Source organism: Coregonus lavaretus, assembly GCF_964263955.1.
Source record: "Coregonus lavaretus genome assembly, chromosome: 3".
NCBI lineage: Eukaryota > Metazoa > Chordata > Actinopteri > Salmoniformes > Salmonidae > Coregonus > Coregonus lavaretus.
Genome location: NC_139990.1, coordinates 62,183,686 through 62,207,366, shown reverse-complemented (window position 1 = coordinate 62,207,366; position 23,681 = coordinate 62,183,686). Strand labels below are relative to the sequence as shown.

General features: G+C 44.2%; 2 protein-coding genes across 2 annotated transcripts; one reads left to right on the top strand and one right to left on the bottom strand.

Moving 5' to 3' along the window:
* Positions 1 to 634: 634 nt before the first annotated feature.
* On the bottom strand, positions 635 to 19,234 carry LOC311113456 (calpain-7-like). The gene is made up of 19 exons (XM_084156670.1): positions 18,825 to 19,234; positions 18,409 to 18,517; positions 15,684 to 15,841; positions 15,250 to 15,317; positions 13,315 to 13,542; positions 12,971 to 13,057; positions 12,694 to 12,820; positions 12,251 to 12,430; positions 11,966 to 12,112; positions 11,545 to 11,651; positions 11,072 to 11,192; positions 9,381 to 9,625; positions 7,620 to 7,755; positions 7,436 to 7,511; positions 7,217 to 7,362; positions 6,068 to 6,130; positions 5,818 to 5,948; positions 4,351 to 4,443; positions 635 to 2,288 (listed from the first exon to the last, which is right to left on the bottom strand). The coding sequence occupies exons 1-19, from the start codon at positions 18,924 to 18,926 to the stop codon at positions 2,144 to 2,146; spliced, it is 2,469 nt and encodes an 822-aa protein (XP_084012796.1). The 5' UTR covers positions 18,927 to 19,234; the 3' UTR covers positions 635 to 2,143.
* A 102-nt stretch (positions 19,235 to 19,336) lies between these two features.
* LOC311117219 (uncharacterized protein) lies at positions 19,337 to 21,358 on the top strand. Its single transcript, XM_084157498.1, has 2 exons — positions 19,337 to 19,397; positions 19,695 to 21,358. The coding sequence occupies exon 2, from the start codon at positions 19,709 to 19,711 to the stop codon at positions 20,666 to 20,668; it is 960 nt and encodes a 319-aa protein (XP_084013624.1). The 5' UTR covers positions 19,337 to 19,397; positions 19,695 to 19,708; the 3' UTR covers positions 20,669 to 21,358.
* Positions 21,359 to 23,681: the final 2,323 nt, after the last annotated feature.

Sequence of the window (23,681 nt, the reverse complement as noted above, 5' to 3'; positions counted from 1 at the left end):
ATTAAGTCAAAATAGCTATTTAATCGCTGCAGCTAGCCTACTGCAAAAAAACAACAAGCAGATCATTGCTTTCTTGCAGGTTGTTTACATCACTCTGGCTCCTCTTTGGCAAACCTTAACATGATTAACCACAGTCTAAGTACCACACTCTTGTCTGTGCTGGGTTTCCCTATTGACGTATAAGCCATGTGCTGCTGACTGTAGGGCTACAGGATTCAGAATGTTAGCAGGTTTGACATTCGCCACGGCTAAGCCAAGTGGCAAGACGGCACAGAACTAGATTATAGGATCCTGTTCACACTAACAAACGTTTAACTGGTTTTCAGTTCTCTTCATATTTGCTTTCCTCTCTTGTTCATCAGACACTCGATTTAGCAGTATTTGTCAGTTGCCAAATCTGGCTCTGGGGTTAAATCCCCGCCTTTCACCTAAACGATTGTTTTGTTCTCTCCCTCTCGTTACTGCACTTCCCTGTCTCCGTTTCTCCTCCTCTCCCTCCCTCAGGCCTGGTAGTTGGTCTTTCTGCCCTGTGATTCTCAGAGGTTGTGACCAGCTGTTGCCCACGCAACACACTCTGTTTTCAAATGCTCTCAGACAGGAGAGAGGCCAGATCTGCACCAAACCAAAGACAACACATTTTCTGATTTCCTTCAATGCCATGTTTGAATACATCATTCCACATTTAGTGCAAGTTGTGCAAAATCATAACAGACCGCCACACGATTGTACTATTGCATTTGACATAAGTGGCAGCAACAGTTGCCCTTTTTAAACAGTCACTGGAGGGGGAAGAAAACATAAATGTAATTCTACGTAAAGAAAAATGAAATGACAAAGAGCAGCCATTTTGCCAATGCAAAATAAGTGTACATGGTACGGGTGACTCCTCTTCTAGTAAGTCCATGCTGTCCTTTGTATAGCAATGACACTTTACAGTAATTGTCCAGAAAAGGACAAAGCCACTAGCAGTCTTGCCTGTTTGACACAATGTTAACAGAGAAGGAGAAACCGCTGTGAAGTGCTCAAGTCCTAGCTGAAGTGTAAACAGGAGATACGTTTCAAATGTTGTTTTCACGTCAGTACACACACACGGTTGCAGAATTCCGGCAACATATAAATTCCCTGGTTTTCCCTAAATCCCAGTTGGAAGATTCCAAAAATCTGGAATTTATTGAAAGTTCCTAGAATTTTGCAACCCTACACACACGTCCTGCATGCCTGTGTCACACATCCTTCTAAATGCCAGAGATCAGCCCTTAGAATTCTAGCAGTTCCACTGATGAAATAATGACATCTTCATGCCTGTGCAACAAAGAAATCCCTGTCGTGGTGCGGTCTCCTGAGAAAAAGACCGTTGCAGTCGAGAACGTCCCCCTTCGTTCTTGGTAAATACCAGCACTGCCTCTTGAGTACCTAGACTGGCGGTCAACAAGCGCCAAGTAATGAAACATTCAAAATCATAAGGGCCATAGTACAGTGAATAGTTGTGACATCATTTATAAAAATATACTGTATGTCATTATGGCAAAGGAGGAAGGAAGCACCTCCAACATTAGCTCTGATAGTTACTACTCAGTCAGTTTATTATTTGGTACATGTTCTTGCACACCCTTCAGCACAGAGGGCTAGGTTCCATACCAAAAACATGTCCCTTTCCAAATACCCTTGATAAACTCCCTTGCAGATCTGTATTAATAATATGCCATTTAGCAGATGCTTTTATCCAAAGCGACTTAGTCATGTGTGCATACATTTTTACGTATGGGTGGTCCCGGGGATCGAACCCACTACCCTGGCGTTACAAGCGCCATGCTCTACCAATTGAGCTACAGAGGACCACAATGCTCTCAGACTGGATAGGTGAGAGCAATATGGTAATAACTGCATCTATCCTTCCACAAAGTGCCTTCCACACTGCTTTCGCCTATCCAGTCATTTCAGATTCCAACGGGACTCAAGGGAAATAGAAAGGGAACATGTTTTTGGAATGGAACTCCGCTGTAGCCCAATAAAATAGTCAGTCTGTCTCTTTTGGGTCCTCCTGCAGTTGTAACAAGTTCCACCCAGAGTTTAGGGAACAGTGAGTGTCCATGTTGTGGGCAAGTTATTCCTGGTGTCACCCCCAAATCCTTCCCCCCTCTCCTTACTGGAGCTGGGAGACCTTTAGGGGCGTGGCACTGCTGAAGTCCAGGAAGAAGGGTCCTTCCTGTTTGGGCAGGAAGGTGGTGGGGATGACGTTGTAGATGCCAGCGGGGACATGGTCTGCCTCCATGTAGCAGAAACCACACCTACAGAGAGGGAGAGAGAGAGGGGGGGGGGTCACTATGGCTGTGTCTCAATAGTCTCAAATAGCACCCTTTCTAATCTCCATTCCTTCATAACGTGTTGTTACCAACACCCATTCCTGGACATTTTCTGTTTCATATTTCATTACCCACCAAAAATGCATAACATTTGTGTTCAATAGCAGAGCAGATTCTGAATGACTATCTGCTATTGAATACAAATTGAACCTGCTTTAACCTCATCCACAGGATAATGCATAATCAACAATCATGGTCTAAATGTGAAGAAAATGTTATGAATATCTTCACTTCAATTATTTCAGAATAATCATTTCAGACACACACATTGCATAGCCTTTGTCAAAATATCTAACTCAAGGCATTCCTTTGTGTAAATGTGCAGTAAGACTAATTTCAGTACACCCTCACAGCCCCAATTATCCTTTGAACCGGGCTAACTCACAACAGTGGTAGGCCTGATCCCCGACAACAATGAGACAGCCTATAGGGAGGAGGTCAGAGACCTGGCCGTGTGGCGCCAGGATAACAACCTCTCCCTCAACGTGTTCAAGACTAAAGGAGATGATTGTGGACTACAGGAAAAGGAAGAGGACCGAGCACGCCCCCGTTCTCATCGACGGGGCTGTCGTGGAGCAGGTTGAGAGCTTCAAGTTTACATTTATAATGTTACCAACATTGGAGTTAAACAAGCTCAGAGTTTGACAGTAGGAAAATATTTACAATTGTTCCTATTTAGCCCTTTATACTCGTACCCGTAAACGGGTTGAAAATGGCCAATTTGGACACTGATAAGCTCCTAAATTGGAATGCAGTGGCTGTACAGTAACATGCTATACATGACGTCAGAGCTCAGTCTCCGCTTCACAACTCTGTATGGGTTTTGACCGAGCCGTTTGGAACTTGAGCGCTGCGCGCGACAAGAAGTTGCCCCCATTCTTTCCACTAATTGGCCCAAAAAAAATGATGTCTGAGTGAGGGAAATGCTGTAAATTAAGAGGACGCTATGTATTTTGAAAGCTAAAACGTTGAGGATTATAATAAATACCGCTTTGATGTCATACAAGCAAGCCAATCACCCGTGAGTCCAAATGCGCACTTCATTACCATATGATATAGTTATGTAATATACAGTGTCAACGTTTATGATCACTGTGTTTGATGTACAGTTCCAAGATGGTATTATACCATGGGTTGTCCTGAACAGAATGAGCCTGTTTGGGGTTGCCAACCACGCATTTGAATGCACTCATGACTCCATTCTATGCGCACCAAAATTACAATTTGCTTCTCTGAATTGGCTTGTGAAAGCCTACTGTAAGATCGTATTTTATAATTTAATGATGCCCACCTGACCCAGATTGTGATTTATAATGGACCGTTTTTGGATTGCGTAAACAACAACAGTAATTGTGTGATGGCGGGGATGCAGGGTTGTGTTCAAAACAAAACAGCTACAAGTGTGCTTGCTCTAGTTCCTCAACAACACAGCTAGGAGAGCTCAAAAAAGCACCTTGTAGTTGAAGACTTAAGTCATAAAAGTGCATTGAAATGACTTAGGAACTGTGCACACTTTGGAGAGGTGTGTGGCCACTTGGAGACACCAGTTTGACCTCTCACTCAAACCCTTGTCATTTCTTTGTCTTATGTTGTACCTACCCCATTTTCCAATAATATTCTTATGTGACTGAATGTATCCAGAGTTTCAAATGTTGTTATCAACAAATGCGGTAAAATGCACATAAAATCAACAGTGTAATGTCTTGTGTCAGGTGAACTGTTGTGTCCTCACCTTTAGTCTAATAAAATGTCCCATCTCCAAACTGTTCCCTTTTAATTGCTACCATTGTTATGCATATGCTTTCCATAACTCTTCTTTAAGAAATATTTACATTTACATTCTAAATAGGCCAATGAGTGTAAAGGGTTAATATTAGGATCGATACTGAACTCAACACTATGTGCTGTTCCTGAACACCTCAGACAAACACACTATCAGCTCAATCTCCTGTGCTGCGTTTTCCTCCTGTGTATCCTGGGTGATTACCTGTAGTCTCCACTGTTCCTCTTCGGAAGGCCTGCAGGCCCTGGCTCTACTACTGTGGACACGGTCACCATCTCAAAGCCCACACTGTACTGCCTGTAGAGGGAGAGACAGGGGGGGTAGATCAGCTTTAATATTGCAGATAGATTGTGGCTTCTATCAATGTAATTGTCTGCATCATTTCCAATCCCCCATATATATATTTTTTATTTATTTATTTATTTATTATTTTATAATATATATAATATTTTATATTATAAAATATATTATTTTAAATATGCATTTTTTTTTTTATATGTTCCTTTTATTATTTTCCCCTAACCCTACCACCCCTCCCCTAATTGGAGTAATGTTGTCAATAACTAACTGAAGCCCACACTGTACTGCCTAGAGAGGGAGGGAGAGACATATCAACAATAACAACACAAGCGACCAGAACCTACGCTATACTGCCTATGGAGGAAGAGAGGGAGAGGCAGAACCACGTAACAGCTACACATGTCAGATTATTGGTAGGCCAGTACAATACAGCACCAACGCATTACACATCCATAAAGGATAGAGCGAGAATAATCATTTTTCTACTGAACGGGAACGGGTGAGGGAGAGAGAGCAGGGGATAAAAGGAGCGTTCCGGTGCTCTGTGCGTGGCTGAATATAGAATCCATCACAGTGGTGGGGAAATGCAGTGACTGAGTCATCCTAGCTGGTGTGTGTGTTTATGAGAGTGGATGATGATGTGTGACAGAGAGTGAGAGAGAAAGCGAGAGCATTTAGTTAGCAGTGCTAATGACTGTAGACTGGAGGGAGAGAGTGAGTCATCTCATTAGTGAGTCTTTCTCCATTTTAATTAGGAGCACCAGATGAACATTAAAGATGACCCCTACAGGATAAATAATAATAATAATAATTGGTCATTTAGCAGACGCTCTTATCCAGAGCGACTTACAGGAGCAATTAGGGTTAAGTGCCTTGCTCAAGGGCACATCGACAGATTTTTCACCTAGTCGGCTCGGGGATTAGAACCAGCGACCTTTCGGTTACTGGCACAACGCTCTTAACCACTAAGCTACCTGCCGCCCTTAGGATGACCTAAGGGAGTGTAGTAACACTGGAAACGGACTTAGTCTGTCTGGTCACATTTACACCAGGCAATCGTATTCTGTGACGGCTCTAATTTTCCTGGATGTGCCGTGACAAAGTATCATTGGAGTCAGACTGTCAGAGACAATGCAGACCATGCATATTATTTCAGTTTTGCATTGTAGTCATTTTGCAGTAATTCTGCAGTCTGCAGTGACGGACAGGATGAACACTCGAGTATTAAAAGTGCTGTGTTACAAGAGGACATTCATTTCAATGGAACCCATTTTATATCCATCCATTGGGATTGGGCCATAAGCAGTGTCCCCACTGGGTGTAGTGCCCCCAGTAGTGTGGAGGGCCCCTGCAGGCCTCAGTGAGTCTTACCTGGAGCCTCGTAGCTCTATGAGCATGGGTCCTGGGCGCTCCAGGTTAAACTGGTAGATTGGGTTGTGCTTGTACGAGTCCTTGTAGTTCCCACAGCCCCCTGAACTCAGCCCCTTCCACTGGCCATTGATCTGCACAGGGAGAGGGGGGGCTTTAGCAATGTAAGATGGTGATTTTGTTATCATGCCAATAAAACTCATTGAATTGAGAGAATGTGAACAAGAAAGAGACAAGTGGAAGTAAACGTTACCCGTTTGGTATGAGTGAAGGGCGTTGGGATCTTGGAGAAGGAGAACTTGCATCCAGAGTACACCTGTTGGAGGGAAACGTCTATTACTCTGTTGGAACTGAATGAGCAGGGATGTGATCAGCACAACATAGAAACATCAGGAAGAAACTCAAGGAAGAATACCGGCCAGCTCTTATACAGATGGAAGAAATCATGTTCCTTCCGTACCTCATGAGAACTCTGAGTATGAGACAATGTCAATTCACTAATTCTCCAGATGATTTTTAAAGAAGTGAGGGTGTGCAGGCATTGATTTCACAGCCAGTTTGCTGCTTGCCAGTCCAGGCTAGATATATTCCTCTGGTAATTTGCTTCTCTCTTTCATTCTCAGAAAGACACATGCAACTACTCTGTGTTTCTTCTCTTCTACAGAGGCCAAATATGTTGTTTTTGTGAGACTTCAGATACCAGCTCCTCAAAGACTTCAGCTCAGTTGACAAGGGGAGTTTATGAAATATAAATGAGCAAAACAATGTGTGGGTCACATACAGAACATAAATCCTCTCTCATTCATATACAAACCAACAGAAAGTCTTTCCCTCTCCATCTCTCTTTCACACACGCAGACAAACTCACAAGCTCTCTGTCAACTGATTTCACAGTTCTGCAAGTGGGTTCTGATACAGAACTGTTTCTAATTAAATAATTTGCACACTTAATTTAAGACTCAATCTGCATGGATATGAACACACGCATGCGCGTACACTCACTCACACACTCACAGACTAGAGGACAAAGGAGGCTGCTTCATGTATAATTCTACATCATATTCTGAAACACCAGATCTAGTTTTATATTGCTTGTGTGTACAGTATATGTATGTACACTTGACACTCATTAAGTGGAACAAGACACTTTCCTATTTTCTCTCTCTTCTCTTCATCTCATGAGCCCTCACTCCATCTTCCCCCACTCCATCTTCCCCCACTCCTCCTCCTCCTGCTTCTTCTTCACCATCCCACTCTCTTTTCTCACGCTCTACTGTGAGATGCTTGAGGCATGCTATATGCTCATTTCTGCACCGCAGTACAACAGGATCGCAGTGTTTGCCTGCCAGCGACAGATCTGACAGGAGATGTACCTGCCACAATATGTGTGTGTTAGTCTCACCCTCAGGGTGTAGTTGATGGTGTTCTGCTTCTCGTACTGTGACACCACCAGTGTGAAGGTGTGTGTTCCAGCGCTGGTTAGTCTCATCTTGGTCAGGTAGTGGGGGCTGTTGATCCTGATCCCATCTATGTAGGGGGGAGGGTCCGCTGAGGAGGAACATACCAGACAGTCAGAGAGGAAACACACACAGACACACACATATTTCCATGAGAAACTCACCAGGGTAGTAAACTTTCTTTCCCTCGGTCTTGTAAACCACCAAGGTGATGAACTCCCGATTTTGTGCAAAGTCGTCCTGAACATCAAAAGGACAAAAACAGAGTGATTATTGTTTCTATGGGAGAAAATGAGACATTGTCTGATACTGCGTGGTGGTGGACAGCCAGACAGATGGTGTGTGCACCTTGTCAGTGATGTGTCTGGTAAGCAGCACCCAGACAGCAGTGCCCCCTGCAGGACAGGTCACCTCCAGCTGGTACTGAGGGTTGTTGGCCAGGCTGTAGGCATCCTTCACCGGGCCCTGCTTCCCATCCCAGCTACTGCAGGGACACACACAACCACAAATATACTTAACATATCATACGTGTGTAGTTTTTATACACATACAGTGCATTTGGAAAGTATTCAGACACCTTGACTTTTTCTACATTTTGTTACGTTACAGCCTTATTCTAAAATGGATTAAATTAATAAAAATCCTCATAAAAGCTACACACAATACCCCATAATGACAAAGCGAAAACAGGTTTTAAGAATGTTTTGCAAAGAAACTGAAATATATTATTCAGACCCTTTGCTATGAGACTCAAAATTGAGCTCAGGTGCATCCTGTTTCCATTGATCATCCTTGAGATGTTTTTACAACTTGATTGGAGTCCACCTGTGGTAAATTCAATTGATTGGACATGAAAAAAAAACCTGTGTCTATATAAGGTCCCACAGTTGACAGTGCATGTCAGAGCAAAAACCAAACAATGAGGTCAAAGGAATTGTCCATAGAGCTCTGAGACAGGATTGTGTCGAGGCACAGATCTGGGGAAGGCTACCAAAATATGTCTGCAGCATTGAAGGTCCCCAAGAACACAGTGGCCTCCATCATTCTTAAATGGAAGAAGTTTGGAACCACAAAGTCTCCTCCTAGAGCTGGCCGCCTGGCCAAACTGAGCAATCGGGGGAGAAGGGCCTTGGTCAGGGAGGTGACCAAGAAGCTCCAGAGTTCCTCTGTGGAGATTGGAGAACCTTCCAGAAGGACAACCACCTCTGCAGCACTCCACCAATCAGGTCTTTATGGTAGAGTGGCCAGACGGAAGCCACTCCTCAGTAAAAGACACAACAGCCAGCTTGGAGTTTGCCAAAAAGGCACCTAACGGACTCTCAGACCATGAGAAACAAGATTCTCTGGTCTGATGAAACCAAGATTGAACTCTTTGGCCTGAATGCCAAGCATCACGCCTGGAGGAAACCTGGCACCATCCTTACGGTGAAGCATGGTGGTGGCAGCATCATGCTGTGGGGATGTTTTTCAGCGGCAGGGACTGGGAGACTAGTCAGGATCGAGGGAAAGATTAACCAAGCAAAGTACAGAGAGATCATTGATGAAAACCTGCTCCAGAGCGCTCAGGACCTCAGACTGGGGCGAAGGTTCACTTTCCAACAGGACAACGACCCTAAGCACACAGCCAAGACAACACAGGAGTGGCTTCGGGACAGGTCTCTGAATGTCCTTGAGTGGCCCAGCCAAAGCCCAGACTTGAACCCGATCGAACATCTCTGGAGACCTGAAAATAGCTGTGCAGCTATACAGGTGTGCCAAGCTTGTAGCGTCATACCCAAGAAGACTCGAGGCTGTAATCGTTGCCAAAGGTGCTTCAACAAAGTACTGAGTAAAGGGTCTGAATACTTATGTAAATGTGATATTTCCGGTTTTAATTTGTACTACATTTGCAAAAATGTCTAAAACCTGTTTTTGATTTGTCATTATGGGGTATTGTGTGTAGATTGATGAGGAAAAAACCTATTTGATCCATTTTAGAATAAGGCTGTAACGTAACAAAATGTGGAAAAGGTCAAGGGGTCTGAATACTTTATGAATGCACTGTATAGTAGTTAGTTAGAGGTATAGCAGACCCTTGTGGGAGATAGAAGAGGGCTGTTGTTGACTGACCTGTGGATACAGGAAGACTCTCTGAACAGGGCGGGGCTCCAGCTCAGGTAGATGACATCATAGTACTGGCACAGGTCCTCAAACGTGATCCAGAACACGCCGTTATCAAACTTCTGTGCGGTCTTGGGGTCAAAGTTGAGGTATTTGAGAAGTTCTGGGGTCCAGTTTTTCTCGTCCCGTTCACTGAAGCGGCCTTTCCACCTCAGGTGGCTCCACGGGTTCTTCAGCTGCAGGAACCGCTTCCCCTGAGAGCCAGATCAAATGGCAAAGAAGCTTAGCATGCAGGCAGAACACTATTAATGATGCGCAAAGTTACAAAGTTCTGCAGGCTCTAGTTTTGTCTTATCTTGATTATTGTCCAGTCGTGTGGTCGAGTGCTGCAAGGAAAGACCTAGTTAAGCTGCAGCTGGCCCAGAACAGAGCGGCACGTCTTGCTCTTCATTGTAATCAGAGGGCTGATATATATACTATTCATGCCAGTCTCTCTTGGCTAAGAGTTGAGGAGAGACTGACTGTCTCAATTCTTTTTATAAGAAACATTAAACTCCCAAATTGTTTGCATAGTCAACTTACACACAGCTCTGACACACACACTTACCCCACCAGACATGCCACCAGTGGTCTTTTCACAGTCCCCAAATCCAGAACAAATTCAAGAAAACGTACAGTATTATATAGAGCCATTATTGCATGGAACTCCGTTCCATCTCATATTGCTCAAATAAACAGCAAACCTGGTTTCAAAACACAGATAAAGCAACACCTCACGGCACAACGCCTCTCCCCTATTTGACCTAGATAGTTTGTGTGTATGTATTGATATGTAGGCTACGTGTACCTTTAAAAAAAAATGTATGTAGTTCTGTCCTTGAGCTGTTCTTGTCTATTAATGTTCTGTATTATGTGTGGACCCCAGGAAGAGTAGCTGCTGCTTTTGCAACAGCTAATGGGGATCCTAATAAAATACCAAAGACATAAATGGAATTGACCAGATACAAATAAAACACAGCATGCTATACTAACTATGAGTGGTTGTGCTAACAAGCTACTGTAACAACTATGAGTGGTTGTGCTAACAAGCTACTGTAAGAACCATGAGTGGTTATGCTAACCAAGCTACTATAACAACTATGAGTGGTTATGCTAACCAAGCTACTGAAACAACCAAGAGTGGTTATGCTAACAAGCTACTGTAACAACCATGACTGGTTACGCTAACAAGCTACAGTAACAACCATGAGTGGTTACGCTACCAAGCTACTGTAACAACTATGAGTGGTTATGCTACCAAGCTACTGTAACAACCATGAGTGGTTATGCTACCAAGCTACTGTAACAACTATGAGTGGTTATGCTACCAAGCTACTGTAACAACTATGAGTGGTTATGCTACCAAGCTACTGTAACAACTATGAGTGGTTATGCTAACAAGCTACTGTAACAACTATGAGTGGTTATGCTACCAAGCTACTGTAACAACTATGAGTGGTTATGCTACCAAGCTACTGTAACAACTATGAGTGGTTATGCTACCAAGCTACTGTAACAACTATGAGTGGTTATGCTACCAAGCTACTGTAACAACTATGAGTGGTTATGCTACCAAGCTACTGTAACAACTATGAGTGGTTATGCTAACAAGCTACTGTAACAACTATGAGTGGTTATGCTATGTTAACACTAACACTTACTTTGTGCTCCCGGATATCCAGGACAGCGTAGGCATGCGTTGGCACAAGGCCCCACCTCTCGCCCTCCTCCTCTGTCATCACCCCCGTTGCCGTGGTGATTAGGACGTCGCCTCGGTGAAACCTGTCATGAGTGGAGGGAGATGTGAGAGTTGGTCAGCTATCTTGGCTAGGAGACAAAACTCTGTGGTATTGATAACCATGTCTATTACCATCTGGCAGCAAAGGTAATCATGAAAAATTACTACCGGACTGGAGGATGGATTAGTGGCATTACTCAGTGTGTGTGTGTGTGTGTATCTTTTTGCAAATGTAATATGGTTTGTGGATTCAAATAAAGTATTTGAAATGTGTAAGAATCTGAGTCATATAGCTCTTCGTGTGTACTGTATGTGTGTGAATTCTACAGAGCAGATTGACCATGTAGCCCCTTAAGTGTGTGTGCATGGGTGAATTAATGTGTGTGTGTGTCTCACCTCTGGTAGAGCATGCGGAAGGTGTCGTCCTTGCTGAACGATTGATTGTCTGAATGCATGGCGATACGCTCTGGGATCCAGCCAGTGAGTGCGTGCAGATCGATGTTCTACAATACAATAAGACAGAATGAATAGAGATCACACTTGAGAGAACATCAATAACAAGGTGGAGAACAGAGCCAACTGTCCAATCACGCACGATGGATGAAATGTGGAATTTAGCCCACGCTGTGAATTTGAGGGAACTCTTGTTAGCTCTGAAACATTCTCCAAAGTGAAACATTCTCTTCTCTCATATTATCAGTTCAGTAGGAGACAAGGAGAGGTAGCCAAAGCAGATTATTGAGTTGCACGCTTGGCTATTGGACAGAGCCCAGTGCAGGTGGTAGTACTAGTTCTTTCACAGGGGAAACTCCCTCACCGAGTTGGATCCAGGGAAGTCGTAGCCTCCCATGACCTTCATGTAGGCCTTCTCTATGAGGGAGACCCACAGCTCGTTCCTGTTGCTGGAGTAGGAACACAGCAGCTCTCCATTCTGACCACATGGAAGGAAGTCGTCTATAATGACCTGCAGGGAACAGGAGGGGGAACACTTAGAACAATACAACCCATTGGTAGACACTGTCAGAGACAGGTTTGCTAGTTTATCTCACAATGACATTGAGCTCCAGTGGACCCAGCTCCCAGGTTTTGCAGTGTGTGTTACCTTCCTGGGCACACCGTTGATGTGAAGCTTCACCATGTACTTCCCACAGGGGTTATACTCTGGCTCCCCCCGCCGGTTCTGGGGGTAGATGATGCTGGTGATGAGCTTCTTGTTGTAGCGTCGCTCATAGGCAGCGCTGATGGCTAATGACGCCACGAATGAGCAGTCAGACACCACCGTCTAACAGGAGAGAGTAGGTGATTAACAATAACGGGGTATGAGACTGACATCCGACCACCAGGATAGGAGGTGAATCTGTCAGTTTTATCCATCACATTGACAGGGATTCAGTATAGAGCAGATTGTCCATAAAGTAGGTAGGTTTTATCAGACAAAACATATATACAAGTGGCGCCATCTGAGGATGAGTCAATTCCAATACAACGCAACTCATATAGCTACTGCACTTTTATTGATATTGAAGGCTATATGTGTGGCCTGACCTGTTTGATGCTGAAGCTGGATACAGATAATATCATGGTGGGGTTATTGCAGATCTCGTCAGGGCGAACCCAGCGGGAGAAGATGGTTTTCTGCTTGGGAGACAGGGCCAGCTTGCCTAGTTTGTCCCTGGGAAACATCCACAGAGAATAAAAGGTCTGATGTTTATCACAAATCAACAATTAATACAATCAAGTGGCTCTCCATCTAGTATTCTACAATCCGTACACCCACCTACTAAGGAACTTTTTTAACTCAGCCAAGAATATCCTGACTTACGAGAATGGAACAGGAAAGGCAAATCTCTCCTTCAGGTCCACGCTCATGAAGGGGACAAAGGGAATGCTGTTGATCTTGGACGTGCTCCTATGTGGAAAGGAGGACAGGAGAATCAGGAGAAATGTGAGGTGAAAACATAGATGAGAGTCAAACCTGAACCTTCACCAAACAAAGGTGTGTTACTGCCTAACCTTTAGAAAAACCAGTCACACACTGGCATTATGCTCCTAGGGAAATGGGGATTATTATGGAACCACAGATCATCGCTTCTTGGGAGCCTAAACTCAATGTGTTGACTATGTTCTATGATTCTCCAGAGTCCAGATAGATCCCAGCCTGCTCACCTGAGCACCTCTATCTCCTCTGAGGTGTAGCGCTGGCCTTGCGGCTCGCTGGATTGGACCGGCCTGACTGGCTGGGGGCGGTCCTGGAGGGAGAAGTCAGGCCCCAGGGGGAAGAACTGTCTGACGGGGCAAGGCCCCCCACTGGGTTTGGCCCCTGAGGGCCCCGGCCTGTCCTGTGGCGACTGGGCTAAGGGACTGGCGGACTGGGACTCCTTCAGCCCCTCCGCCCTGGAGAGAAACAAAGTGCTTGGTTGGTCTGGTTGGTGTTCCTTGATCATTTACAGCGCATTCGGAAAGTATTCAGACCCCTTGACTTTTTCCACATTTTGTTAAGTTACAGCCTTATTCTAAAATTGATTTTAATAAAAAATGTAATTATGGGGTATTGTGAGTAGATTCATAAGGATAAAGCAATTTTGTTTTGCCACATTTATTAAAAATAAAAAAACTGAAACAATTTACATAAGTATTCAGACCCTTTACTCAGTACTTTGTTAAAGCACCATTGGCAGCGATTACAGCCTCGATTCTTCTTGGGCATGACGCTACAAGCTTGGCACACCTGTATTTGGGGAGTTTCTCCCATTCTTCTCTGAAGATCCTCTCAAGCTCTGTCAGGTTGGATGGGGAGCGTTGCTGCACAGCTATTTTCAGGTCTCTCCAGAGATGTTTGATTGGGTTCAAGTCCGGGCTCTGGCTGGGCCACTCAAGGATATTCAGAGACTTGTCCCAAAGCCACTCCTGCGTTGTCTTGGCTGTGTACCTAGGGTTGTTGTTCTGTTGGAAGGGGAACCTTCGCCCTAGTCTGAGGTCCTGAGCGCTCTGGAGCAGGTTTTCATCAAGGATCTCTCTGTACTTTGATCCGTTAATCTTTCCATCGATCCTGACTAGCCTCCCAGTCCCTGCCGCTGAAAAACATCCCCACAGCATGATGCTGCCACCACCATGCTTCACCGTAGGGATGGTGCCAGGTTTCCTCCAGATGTGACGCTTGGCTATCAGGCCAAAGAGCTTTCATCAGACCAGAGAATCTTGTTTCTCATAGTCAGAGTCCTTTAGGTGCCTTTTGGCAAACTCCAAGCAGTCTATTATGTGCCTTTTACTGAGGAGTGGCTTCCGTCTGGCCACTCTACCATAAAAGCCTGATTGGTGGAGTGCTGCAGAGATGGTTGTCCTTCTGGAAGGTTCTCCCATATCCACAGAGGAACTCTGGAGCTCTGACAGAGTGACCATCGGGTTCTTGGTCACCTCCCTGACCAAGTCCCTTCTCCCCCGATTGCTCAAGTTTGGCCGGGCGGCCAGCTCTAGGAAGAGTTGTGGTGGTTCCAACCTTCTTCCATTTAATAATGATGGAGGCCAGTGTGTTCTTGGGGACTTTCAATGCAGCAGACATTTTTTTGTACCCTTCCCCAGATCTGTTCCTCGACACAATCCTGTCTCGGAGCTCTACGGACAATTCCTTCGACCTCATGGCTTGGTTTTTGCTCTAACATGCACTGTCAACTGTGGGACCTTATATAGACAGGTGTGTGCCTTTCCAAATCATGTCCAATCAATGAAATTTACCACCGGTGGACTCCAATCAAGTTGTAGAAACATCTCAAGGATGATCAACGGCAACAGGATGCACCGAAGTTCAATTTCGAGTTTCACAGCAAAGGGTCTGAATACTTATGTAAATAAGGTATTTCTGTTTTTTATTTGTAATACATTTTCAAAAATGTATAAAAACCTGTTTCGCTTCTTCATTATGTGGTATTGTATGTAGATTGATGATAATTTGTATTTATTTAATCCATTTAAAAATAAGGATGTAACGTAACAAAATGTGGAAAAAGTAAAGGCGTCTGAATACTTTCCGAATGCACTGTATACATACAACACTAGAAATGTAGAAATATGACACTAGAGAGGAGGGGAGAGTGACCTCCTTACCTATCGAGGGCCTGACGAGCCAGCTGCTTCAGTTTGCCCTGCAGCCCCTGGTCTGTCGTATCATTAGACTGTGAGAAAAGGAGTGAGAAGGGAGTTACACTTGACACCTGCCACACATATTATGTACCCTAGGAAGTAGGTCAAGAGGGATGTCAATACATACAATGAAGGCTAATGGGGCATCAGTCTGTTCATGGCCTAATCCAAATAAGCAGTTCTTATACTCGTTCCTGACTACACCTTCATTGGACCTGGTGATGACCCAGGAATTAACATACTGTATAATGTTTTATACAGTGGTCTGAATAGCAGAGAGTACAGCTCATTTTGTTGTTGTTGATTTGCTCAGTACAAGAGCATTGGTGGTGAAAGTTGCCTCTGTAATCTCACAGCAGGCCTAAAAGAAGCCTGGGCCTTTCATGAGCAGCCCCTACCGTCTGGATGCAGAGTTCCACGGCCTGTGTGTAGAGTTCGATGGCCTCGTCCCCATTGCCCTTCTCATCCTCCTCAAAGGCCTGTGTGACCAGGAAGTGGGCCCGCTCCAGATCCACCTGCTGCTTGCTCTTCAGAGGGTCGCTACTTTGAGCTTGAACTGTATGGGGTCAAAGGTAAGTAAGACACAATGGAACATTAAAAATATATATTTTCACATACACTGGATAGGTGCAGTGAAATGTGTTGTTTTACAGCCATAGTAGTACGGCGCCCCTGTAGCAAATTTGGGTTAAGTGCATTACTCAAGGGCACGACCGATTTTTCACCTTGCCAACTCTGGTATTCAAACCAGCAACCCTTCGGTTACTGGCCCAGAGCTATAACCACTAGGCTACCCTCAATGAGAGGCTGACTAAGAAAATAACAACTGGATGAGGGAAATATAGGTGTGATATATTTGAGGTGATGTGGATATATTAGGATAGCTGCTGCCAACTACTGCATTGAGAAACGCTGAAAACAATGAAAGAGCGTTCCTCTACCCAAATAAGGCTTGTGCCTCATATCAACTTGAATACAGTAACATGACCCTCTTCAGCGACAGAGATATTAAAGAGGCACAATGCCATGTTGACATACTTCTAGGCCCGGGCCACCGTACAGTATGAACCTGAGTCACATCCACTCTCCAACTTAACGGGACACACCCACAAACACCTTGTTGCTTTTATGTATTTAGTTTTGTTGCTTTTTGTGCTATTGCTCTGTCTGCGTGCTACTTGTCCTGTGTTGCTCTGCATGTGCTCACTGCTCATTGTTTGTCTGTATTGTTATTGTAAATTGTTTTTAATAACCTGCCCAGGGACTGCGGTTGAAAATTAGGCGGCTGGCTTAAACCGGCACTTTTACTGAAACTTTGATTAATGTGCACTGTCCCTGAAAAAATAAAAAATAAACTCAAACTCAATCTGTGGGCCAGTTTCATAAACACAAGCGAAGGCCCTCACGTCTCGCACAAACATGCACACACACAAGCGCACACACATGTGACGTGAACTGTACGCTGTTCCGTAGGTCATGGAAAGAATGACTCAGAAGGAAACTCGCTGTAAGTTTACTGTGATCCAACATTAGATAGGCTAAGGACTAGATACAGTGCATTCGGAAAGTATTCAGACCCCTTGACTTTTTCCACATTTTGTTACCTTACAGCCTTATTCTAAAATTGATTAAATCGTTTTTTTTCCTCAGCAATCTACACAATACCCCATAATGACATAGCACAAATGGGTTTTTATACATTTTTGCAAATGTATTAAAAAAAAAACAGAAATATGACATTTACATAAGTATTCAGACCCTTTACTCAGTCCTTTGTCAAAGCACCTTAGACAGCGGTTACAGCCTCAAGTCTTCTTGGGACACCCATATTTGGGGAGTTCCTCCCATTCTTCTCTGCAGATCCTCTCAAGCTCTGTCAGGTTGGATGGGGAGCGTCGCTGCACAGCTATTTTCAGGTCTCTCCAGAGATGTTCGAGCCGGTTCAAGTCCGGGTTCTGGCTGGGCCACTCAAGGACATTCAGAGACTTGTCCCGAAGCCACTCCTGCATTGTCTTGGTTGTGTGCTTAGGGTCGTTGTGCTGTTGGAAGGTGAACCTTCGCCCGAGTCCGAGGTCCTGAGTGCTCTGGAGCAGGTTTTCATCAAGGATCTCTCTGTACTTTGCTCTGTTAATCTTTCCCTCAATCCTAACTAGTAACCAGAGAATCTTGTTTTTCATGGTCAGAGTCCTTTGGGTGCCTTTTGGCAAACTCCAAGTGGGCTGTCATGTGCCTTTTACTGAGGAGTGGCTTCTGTCTGGCCACTCTACCATAAAGGCCAGATTGGTGGAGTGCTGCAGAGATGGTTGTCCTTCTGGAAAGTCTCCCAACTCCACAGACGAACTCTGAAGCTCTGTCAGAGTGACCATCAGGTTCTTGGTCACCTCCCTGACCAAGGCCCTTCTCCCCCGATTGCTCAGTTTGGCCGGGCGGCCAACTCTAGGAAGAGTCTTGGTGGTTCCAAACTTCTTCCATTTAAGAATGATGGAGGCCACTGCGTTCTTGAGGACCTTCAATGATGCAGAAATGTTTTGGTACCCTTCCCCAGATCTGTGCCTTGACACAATCCTGTCGGAAAATTCCTTTGACCTCATGGCTTGGTTTTTGCTCTGACATGCACGGTCAATTGTGGGTCCTTATATAGACAGCTGTGTGCCTTTCCAAATCACATCCAATCAATTGAATTTACCACAGGTGGACTCCAATCAAGTTATAGACAAATCTCAAGGATGATCAAGTGAAACAGGATGCACCTGAGCTCAATTTCAAGTCTCATCGCAAAGGGTCTGAACACTTATGTAAATAAGGTATTTCTGTTTCTTATTTTTAATAAATGTGCAAACATTTCTAAAAACCTGTTTTCGCTTTGTCATTATGGGGCATTGTGTGTAGATTGATGAGGGAGGGAAAATAATTGTATCCATTTTAGAATAAGGCTGTAACGTAACAAAATGTGGAAAAAGTCAAGGGTTCTGAATACTTTCCGAATGCACTATAGGCTACTCTCTGATATGCTTTATGAATACGGGCCCAAGCATTCTGGATGGAGTATGAGAGTGAATGAAGTTGGGTCAGAAGTGGTTATGGATGATCACCATTTTCCCTACGCTGTTGAGGTGGACTCACCAGCATTGTGCAGGGCCTGAACCCGGTCCAGGTACTCATTGACTTTATCCTGGATGCCCTCCAGTTTAGACCCTGCCATGCCGGCGTAGATCAGGGCTTGCGCCGCCTCCTAATATCACATACAACACCAACATTATTGCTTTCAAAATGACATAAATGAATTTTAATGTAGCAAAATACAAGCGAGTGTCTTAACCATTGGTCAAGTACCTCTACGATAGTACCCTATATTATTTGAGCTTCTGGATACCCCTTAAAGGCTGAATAAATACCGTTTGTTACACAGGTGTAAACACTGGGATGCCACTTCTAAAGGCTAAAAGTGCATCAGTGATCAAGTAGTCTTTTCCACAATGGTGACCATAAGATGCAGGTTAAAGTAAAAGCCATTTCAGTGTGATAGTCCTTAACGTTACCTTATAATAGAAGACAGCCTCGTTGTATTTTCCATTCTGGTCGCAGATGACAGCAGTTTTAGCAAATTTAACTGCATCGTGCTCCAGTGCCGTGCAATCCATTTTGTTCTAACGTGTTTTCAAACGCCTTCATACAGCCTGGAAAATATGACTGTCCCTGTCGTTCGTTGTAACTAACGTTAGCTAGCTAGCTAGCTGCGTTAGCTAGCAAGCTGAACTTGACAGAACGTCAGACAGCTAAATCAAAGCAATGAGTTACATTTCCAAAATATACATTTTTAAAAGAAGATTATCAAATGAATGAAATACAAACAACCGCCTTGACAATGTCAGTATTACATTATGATTTACAGCTAGCAAGTATACGAGCTACTTTCTGCTCGATGACAACAACATGTCATTTCCATGATTTAGCTTCCGGGTAGCTCCACCAATGACGAGCGTTTACATTCCAATCCAGTTGGTGGCAGTATTGCGCCGTTGATTTGATGTAAATCTCCAGTCAACATTGAAGAGTATTCATGATCGAAACGTAATAACGCAATAAAACTCGACGTGCAACACATGTTCATGGTGAGTTTTACGCACATTGGCATTGTTAACTAATGTTTTGACTGTGTCCCTCGTGAGATGGCGGTGTGTGGATTTGAAAGATTGCACTTCATTAAATAGTTTCAGTCGAAGTTCCATTTCCTCCATGTGTGTGAAACGCATAGACTTACATTTCCTATTCAATCAAACGTTGTATTGACTTTATTGTTCCATCATTCAACACTTTCTGCCTAAATGTATCAGTCTTTTGAGAAAAGCTGTAGGTTCTTGGACAGATTTTGACATAACCTAACCTGTTATTTTTCGGTCTGGTGAAAGACTCCTCTTCAGGAATGAAACAAGAATATCAGGACCTTATTCTGCAGGAGTGTGGTGCAAAGGCGCTGCGTGTTGGTGCCAAAATCCAGACGCTGTGGAGCGGTTATGGCCAGATTGTGAGGATCCATTTAGAAGGCTGTGACCGCCCCTCGGTCGTTGTCAAACATGTAACGATCCCAAAGGAGGCCGAGCACCCTGGAGGCTGGAACACAGACCTGTCTCAAATGCGCAATGTGAGGTCCTACCAAGTGGAGACGCACTGGTACCAGAACTACTCCACCAATGATGGCTGTCGGATGCCAGCCTGTCTGGCTGCTTGTTCATACGGGGACGAACAGCTGATAGTTCTGGAGGACCTGGATGTGGTGGGCTTCGACCAGAGAAGAACCAGCGTTACGGATACAGAGATGAGGGCCTGCCTCAGCTGGCTGGCCCACTTCCATGGCCTCTTCCTGGGGGTGGTGCCGGAGGGGCTGTGGCCCGTAGGTACCTATTGGCACCTGGAAACACGCCCTGACGAGCTGGATGCCATGGACGACGCCGAGCTTAAAGCAGCTGCCAGGGGGATTGACAGGATCCTCAATGAATGCCGCTTCAAGACCATCGTTCACGGAGATGCCAAACTAGCTAACTTCTGCTTCTCTGGGAGTGGGCAGGGTGTGGCGGCAGTGGACTTTCAGTACGTGGGTGGAGGCTGTGGGATGAAGGATGTTGTCTACCTCCTAGAGGAAATAGAGGAGAAACAGCTTGAAAAGAGGGTTCCCGGCCTGCTGGACTACTACTTCACAGAACTGAGGGCATCAGTGACCAAGCAGGTGGACTTTGCTGCCCTGGAGAAAGAGTGGAGGGATATGTTTGCCTTTGCCTGGACAGACTTCCATCGTTTTCTCCTGGGATGGATGCCAGGACACCGGAAGATCAACAGATACACTAAGCAGCTGACTAAAGAGGTGCTGAGGAAACTGAAACAGTGATTTAAGCCTCCGCCATTTAGGCTCATCAATCACCTGCTGATTGGACTGGGTTGTATTGAGTGATGTAGATCAGAAAAACTGATTTGCTGCGTGTTGTTGGGAGCAGAGCAGAAGATTGCCGAATAAATCAGACTTTGAGCCCAATTCTTGGTATACAGTCAAACAATGCACTGATAACGTTTTCCTTACATGCTAGAATGTTTTAAATGACATTTCAACTTACTTTACCGGTTGTCTGTGCGGTTGGTCCTTCAGCTGCTCTAAATTTGAGACAATATCCACAGGAAAGTATTGTTTACCGACTATTTAGAGCGCAGGTACTGAAGTGGACATTTCTATCACCTGGTACACGCGCAAAACCATGTAAACACCTGTTAGTATGCATCGTGTGCATGTACTTCTGTCATGTGCAAACATCTTGATTGCCACACATAGACCCGCGCTTTAAAGTCGGTTTAATAATACTTTCCTGTGGATATGTACAAAAAATTTGACCAGTTGAAGGACCAACACCATGGACAATTGTCAGAGTTCAAATATCATTTTATTCAACGTTTGTGACAGACAAGGGACGTTTAGTTTTCTATGTAAATGTGTGGCGTTGCCTACACAATTTAAAGAATTGCCACGTTTCGTGACTAAGCAGCAATTTAATATCTGCAGATAGACTAATAAAGCACTTTAATTCTCACCTTTTGCCCACCTTGCAGTGTTTTGGTTGATGTTCTGCATAGCTTGTAAGATAATTTGAGAACTTTTAACAATCTTTGCCATTGTATCCATATTATTTACCAAAGAATGACATTCACTATGCTTTCTCTATGGGGACAAGTTAACGAAAACAGACAACCAAAATGTAGTACCACAGTGCATCAAGTGTGAAGTGGATTTCTCTTCTTTCCTTCATCTGCACGGATGTAAAATAGGTGCTGGATAGTTGAAGGCAACTCCCTGGTAGCGACCCACAATAGTACTTTCACCTATTTGGAGTTTTCATATCAGTGCAGATGAAGGAGATGAAACGAAGGAGTCTGAGATCCAGCCAAAATAACTGTAGTTAGTGACATAGTAATCAGCTGTTGCACACGAGATTCCCTAAAAACACGCCACTTCGATACAGCTACGACCGAAAGTGACTTTTCCCTAACCTTAACCTAATTCTCCTAACGTAGTAAGGTTAGGAAAAGGGTTAGGGTAGGGTTAGTGAAAATGCTCTCCTAACCTGCTACGGAAAGTCACTCCCGGTCGTAGCTGTATCGAAGTGGCGTGTTTTTAAGGAATCCAAGTGTATCCTACTGCGGAAGAGTTTTGACATCTGCCACACCCCCTTTGAATCAGCTGTTGTATAGAGCGCAACAGTAATGGCGTCTTTTTGTAGGCACTAACTCCGGCATGGCTCATTGGCCAAAGCCTATGGGGAAATTAATGTATTTTTTTTAATAAACACTGAAAAAGTATATGGTAAACACAGGCTTAGATTTTATACATTTTTTTCTATGAGATCATGTTCATCCGCTAATCCACTTTTGTGAACTTTGAAGCATTTATGTAATCACAACAAGCACAAAAGGCATTCATAAAAGGTCATGTTAACCGACTGATATCTCAGAACAAAACATATAAGATCTTCTTAGCCTGTGTTAACCTATATTGCCCTCCTGAGTGGCGCAGTGGTCTAAGGCATTGCATCACAGTGCTAACTGTGCCACTAGAGATCCTGGTTCAAATCCAGGCTCTGTCGCAGCCGGCCGCGACCGGGAGACTCATGGGCGGCGCACAATTGGTCCAGGGTAGGGGAGGGAATGGCCGGCAGGGATGTAGCTCAGTTGATAGGGCATGGCGTTTGCAACGCCAGGGTTGTGGGTTCGATTCCCACGGGGGGCCAGTATAAAAATAAAAAAATACGTATTCACTAACTGTAAGTCGCTCTGGATAAGAGCGTCTGCTAAATGACTAAAATGTAAATGTATTCAAGTGACCACTAACAATGAAAATACATGTCCTCAAAGGTGGGAGGAGGCGAGATCAGGTGGGACCATTCTAGCCAATGAGAGGGCAGATATGTGTGACAACAGGCCATAGAGATAGACAGAGGACTCATTTTTGTATCTGATATTATAGAGTACCGCAGGTTGAGGAGTCATACCCATAAAACCTAGCGGTCAAACAAGGAAATGGTTCCAATAGTTTTTCCACCATTCATTTTTCCCATAGGGGTTTTAGAAAAACGTAATAAGGGCCATGTTTCATGTAGGCTTACCCTGGCGTGACATTTTGATAACCATGTAAATCTCTCTAGGACAAGGTGGCTTTTATCAATATATTCGCCTGTATTTAACCCCCAAAAATGAAATGCTAATTAGCTGCTAATGTGGCCATCATAAAGAACTACAAATGTCACGATGATCTGAACGAGACTGCCGAATAGAGGCAAAGGTAAGAATCTCTGGATGAGCTATCTAATTTAGCTAAATTTAGTAATGAATAAATTGTCCAAAAGTCTTTAAAGTTGACACTTCTGTGAACTGTCTTGTGCAAGTTTTAAATTGACACAATACCTGTTGGCAAAGGTGTCAGCTAGAGATGAGGTGCAAGATCTTGCAGGGATTTGTAGTCTTGCATGATGTCTAATTAGCATTTTAGAATCAGAGTAAATAGAGCCAAATATATTGATAAGTCACCTTGCCTGAGAGAGATTTACATGGTTATGAAAACGTCACGCCAGGTTAAGCCTACATGAAAAACAGCCCTTATTTTAAGTGTTTCTAAAATTCCCTATGGGAAAAATGAATGGTGGAATAACGATTAGAACCATTACCCTGTTTGACCACTAGGGTATTATGACACCACTGTTGGGCTCTATAGCGTCTGACTGCATGGGCAGCACCATTGTGGCGATCTCCATTTTAAAGTAGTACATTCTCTTCCTTCATTGGCTGATTGCTCCCAACTCAGGAACCCCACCCAGTTGACTACTTTAAAATGGTGTAAGTCCTCAATGGCAATGTCCATG

What these genes read in the sequence shown, in the direction of transcription:
- LOC311113456 (XM_084156670.1), bottom strand. Translation starts at nt 18,926, where the DNA reads ATGGATTGCACGGCACTGGAGCACGATGCAGTTAAATTTGCTAAAACT. An exon ending in CCATCAACTACACCCTGAGG is followed by an intron (nt 6,131 to 7,216) that starts GTGAGACTAACA and finishes TCCCTCCAACAG; the next exon opens with GTGTACTCTGGATGCAAGTT. An exon ending in AGGAACAGTGGAGACTACAG is followed by an intron (nt 2,289 to 4,350) that starts GTAATCACCCAG and finishes CCCTCTCTGTAG; the next exon opens with GTGTGGTTTCTGCTACATGG.
- LOC311117219 (XM_084157498.1), top strand. Translation starts at nt 19,709, where the DNA reads ATGAAACAAGAATATCAGGACCTTATTCTGCAGGAGTGTGGTGCAAAG.